Genomic DNA, 4617 nt, shown 5'->3' with positions numbered 1-4617 from the left:
CAGTCTCAGACACTCCCTGCAGCCTGGGACCTGGACCGCTGCATGTTTGCATGGCAGTTCCGTCTGGGTCGCCACATTCTTTCTGGTGGTGGTTTTGACCCGAGTGGAGGCCATGGCTCAGTCTACTCATGGAGGACGATGACAACCAGCTCAGATAAGCTCTAGACCCCGGAGAGGGACTGCGCCCTGTCCGCTCACCTTGCCTGCACGAACTGCCGCGCTGCACCCTTGTGACGCGCCTCACCCTTGTGACATGCCACACCCTGTTCGCCGGGCTCCTGGTTGCTCGAGCTCCCTGGGGGCTGCTCTTGTACGTGAGGGGCGTGGGGTGTCACTCCAGTCTCTGCCCACTCTGACTCACTGCCGCCCTCGTTAGCGGCAGCTCACTCTTCCCGCTCAGCGGGGAGGCGCCCGGAGGCTCTCCCTCTTCCCTGGGCTTCTGCTTTCACGGCTTGCGGTTACAGAAGAAGACAATCTAAAATAGAAAACCTGTCAAAAGGCCTGTGGCACTGCTTCTGAAAGATGAATCTGATGGTTGAGCCTTTACCAAATAAAGTATTCTAAATATCCACAAGGCATCTTAAACACTATGGTGTCATCGTTTGTCCTACTTAGGTGACTGTGTGCACTGGGGTGCAGTACTAACCCATGGCAGGTGCCCTGTCTTTGCTGGCAGTACACTGGTTGCTGCTGGCCAGCTGCCTGCCCAAGGCTCCCGAGAGCCATGGCAGCATGGTGGGATGAGCTCTGGTGTCGGCAATGCTCCTGGGCACTGCTTGTTTTGCTAGCACCAATGTTACTGCAATGTATGCCTAATCACAGAGCCTCTTGGCCAAAAGGGACCTCCAGACGCCAGGCAGGCTTGTGTTCCTCTGGCCCAGTGCCTGGCTACCCTGCTCCTAGAGACTCGTGGCAGTTGAAAGACCTCTTGTCCTTACCAGGGCTTCATCACCTGCCCTGAGAGAAAGTCCCTCCTGATACCCATCCTTGAGGGGTTTGAATACCATTTGGTTTTCTGTCCATTTCCTTCATTTGGGGACATTTTGCTGAGTGCTCTTACTATGCTCCTCTCATCTGTGCCTTCCCTGAAGGGCAGCCTCCAAGGCTGGACACAGTGCTCCAGCTGGGAGGGTAACAACTCTGAAAAGGCTGAAGGGCTGCTACAGAGATCTCGCACATTATATTCTTATGTATACATCACAGCATTGCATCTGCCCTTTTTGCTACAACAGACACTGTCAGCCCACTGAAACTACTGGCTTCGTTCCAGCCTGTGATTCACAGTAACCACAGATCTTTCTCTGCTGAACTGCTACCTAAATATTTTTTTCTCCTTTAGTGTTTGCACAGTTCATTATTCTACTTGAACATAGAACTTTGCACCTGTCACTGTCTAATAGCATCCTGTGTTTTTTCAGACCATAGTTGCAATTTGTCAATTTTGTCCTTTCAGCCTCCTGTCATCTGCAAATATAATAACCAGACTTTATTTCGTCATCCAATTTGTTAATGAAAACACTAAATATCCCTAAACCCAGGACAGACTGGTCAAATCCCCACTCAGTGGCTCCCCCTGCCATGATAGTAAATCACTAATATGTCCACTCTGAGCGCAACTCTGTAACCAGCAAAAATGGTTTCCTCCAGACTGTTTCCTTAGCTTACACACATCATCTCAGATGTGTCATCTCAGAGAGTGTCAAAATTTCTGGAGTCAAGATATATGACATCATCTCTTCCTTCACATACAAGCCTGTTAGTTTGTTGTAGTAGGAAATCAGAATGACTTGGGATTGTACATAGCTGATAGATCCATACTGGCTGGTACTCACCTGTATTCATCTTCTGTAGACTTATCATCTGTTTGTTTCACTATTTTTCTGAGATGGACATTAGCATGACTGTTAATTAATTGTTCTTCCATTTTTCCCATATATTTATACACACTTATATATAATCTCCTTGTATATATATATATCTCTCCTTGTATTCACCATGTATGTCCTCCTCTGATACTTCTCTCATCCTCCCCTAGGCCAGCTCTGAGATTTCACCATTCAGTTCCTCAGTGCCCTATGCTGAAGTTCATCAGGTCCATCTAATCTGAAAACATCTGATTTATATAGGTGCTTTCTAAGCATGTAATTCAGTGGTTTCAGTAACTGTGACAATATCTGCTGTGTTTTGCTCAGGCTGTAATAAACAAAGCACTACATCACTGACAACACTGAAATCAATGGAAGTTGTTCTCATGTCCAGACTAAGCTCTCCAGGTTTCTGTAATCAACTGCAAAGCCTGGAGCGAGAGAACCCTGTGTTTCTCAAATGTCTTTGGAAACAGTCTGGTTGGGTGGGTTTAGATTTCACCTTTGAGGTGGCTAACAATCTCTTCTTTTCACTCCTCTTTCTTTGGTTGCTAAGAGAAGTATATATCAACCTGTTTCTGAGACAGCTTTTTGACAAGTGCTCTACTGCAGGGAGAGGGCAAAGCCAGCTACAGTCCTTGCTACCATGTGAACACACCTGCCTTTGCAGGAATTTACAACACCAAAGCCATCCTGGGTTTGCTGGGATTTTCTTCAAGAGATTCCTTCGTAACTTTAATGCAATTTCTGACTTGGTCATGTAATTGTTACTCCTGGGCTGCTGGACATATTTGCTCCATTTACACCTTGAAAGAGAGAGCATGGCCTGCTGGAAGTTACCTCCAATCACGACATAAAGTAGTAGGTTGTCACATGTGTTGAGTGCAGCTAGTGGCTGAGAGATGATACAGGTGGAGTGGATTTGCTTCTCCATGTGACAGTTGACTGGACACAACTGTAGTTCAAACCGAGCCACCGGAAGACGTGGAAGGGGAGGGAGCACACATAGATGACCTCCAAGAGGACAATAGTGAGTCTGTGAGCCTTTTGTCTGTAGCAAGCCCATGTGTGGGGCCTGGTAGCCAAGGTGCGAATAATGGGCACATACCACAGAGTCACCATCAGCAAGGTCAAGAAGGCCAGGCTGGTCAGCAGCCAGTTATACCACCTGACTGTGCCCAGGTTTTCAGAGCTGTTAAGGTGGAGGCATAAGGATCTGTTTTGTGCCTCTTTTGAGGAGATCAAGAAGCTGACAGGGCTGACAGCTGCCAGTGAGATCACCCAAATGGCTGCACAAACCACCACTGTGAGGAAAAGGGTGCTGCTGTATAAGTTGAAGTGGGAGCTGAAGTGAATGAACTTGCACATGAATTCACCAAAGATCCAGTGCTCCCCACTGGGATAGTAGTGATCAGGAAGGGAAGGCTGGTGAGGTAGAGCAGGTCTGTGAGTGCCAGGTTCAGCATGATTATAGTGCTGCTCTTCCAAGGCCTCATCTTGAAGCTGTAAACACAATCACAATGATGTTTCCCAGGAAGCCCACCAGGTAGATAATGCTATACATAATGGGAAGGTACAAAGTCTTCAGACTGACTTCTGCAACAGTGCAATAGGGAAAATCACCTTCAATGTCTTGCCAGGTGGTGGGGTTGGCTAAGTCATCATTTGTTGTGTTCATGTTTTTTCCTTGCTGCTTAAGAAAGAGAGAAATGTTTAATGTTCACTGATGACACCTTCTCGTGGAGTCTTAAAAACATCTAATAACAAGGTCTTTCCTTTCAACTTCCCATCAGTGCCACTATTAAGTGCCTTTATTGAATAAGGAAAGGCCCTGATGCTTTGATGAGAATTGGTCCTGATCTAGAGGCCTTTTATCATGTCTATATATGATCTATACAATTTTATTTTAAAATATGCATTTTCAGGGAAGGGTCTGCACCGGGACAATGGAGCTGTAATATAAGGGATTCCCAGCCCCACAGTGTGTGGTGTGTGTCCCCTGGTTTATAAAGTTCACTTTCTGCTCTCCTCAGGGGTCAAGTGGAGCAGAAGGACAGACTAGTCATGTTGTGCTACTGACCAAAAGTATAGAGAGAAATGTCCAGAACATAACTGCTCCATAAAAGCTATTTGCAGCCTTGTTAATTAAGTGGAAAACAGGGTGGATGTTGAAATGTTTTCATATTCTTTTTGATACTGGAGTTAGTTAACATTTTTCTCCCTGCTTCTTGGAAACAACCGATAGAGGAATATTTCATTCTTTTAGTTCATTAACAAGATTGATGTTGCAAAAACATAGGTTATTTTTAGGCTTGTCATTAGCTGCTTTGTAAATTTCTATCCCTATAAAATTTTAAAATGGTGGTTTGCTTTGACATTAGTCTTCAATATAAGTTTTCTGAAACATCAGAATAAATTCATCCAACTTTGCAAAGCAGCCATTTGCAAGATATAATATAGGACTTGAGCAGGATTCAAGGGAAGTAAAGATAGCCTGTTATATAGTTTCTACAACAGAAAATACGGGGCTGCTGAAGCACATGGCAAGTAACTGTTAACATGGCATCCAGTAAGTGCATTTGTGTGAATGCCTTCTTTAAAGTCCAGTAAATGTTTTGAGGGGAAAAAATGAATAAATCTCTAGTGTAGTTTTTTCCAGAGGGATGCAGCTTCTTACAGGATGGTGCCTGTCTTCAGATTACTGTGGCCTGGATCTCTTAAAATGGATCCCACTGAATCACCACTTCTATTT

At 45.1% G+C, this 4617-nt stretch overlaps 1 protein-coding gene across 1 annotated transcript; it reads right to left on the bottom strand.

Annotated features, from left to right (window-relative positions):
- Positions 1–1449: 1449 nt before the first annotated feature.
- On the bottom strand, positions 1450–3543 carry LOC141920035 (2-oxoglutarate receptor 1-like). Its single transcript, XM_074816723.1, is given in 5 exon segments — positions 1450–1464; positions 2524–2840; positions 2843–3277; positions 3280–3381; positions 3384–3543. Coding segments are annotated over 5 exon segments (1029 nt in total).
- Positions 3544–4617: the final 1074 nt, after the last annotated feature.

This window comes from Strix aluco, chromosome 2 (genome assembly GCF_031877795.1).
Source record: "Strix aluco isolate bStrAlu1 chromosome 2, bStrAlu1.hap1, whole genome shotgun sequence".
In the NCBI taxonomy this organism is placed as follows: Eukaryota; Metazoa; Chordata; class Aves; order Strigiformes; family Strigidae; genus Strix; species Strix aluco.
Note: the sequence above shows the minus strand (reverse complement) of the source record. Positions and strands in the feature narration are given on the sequence as shown.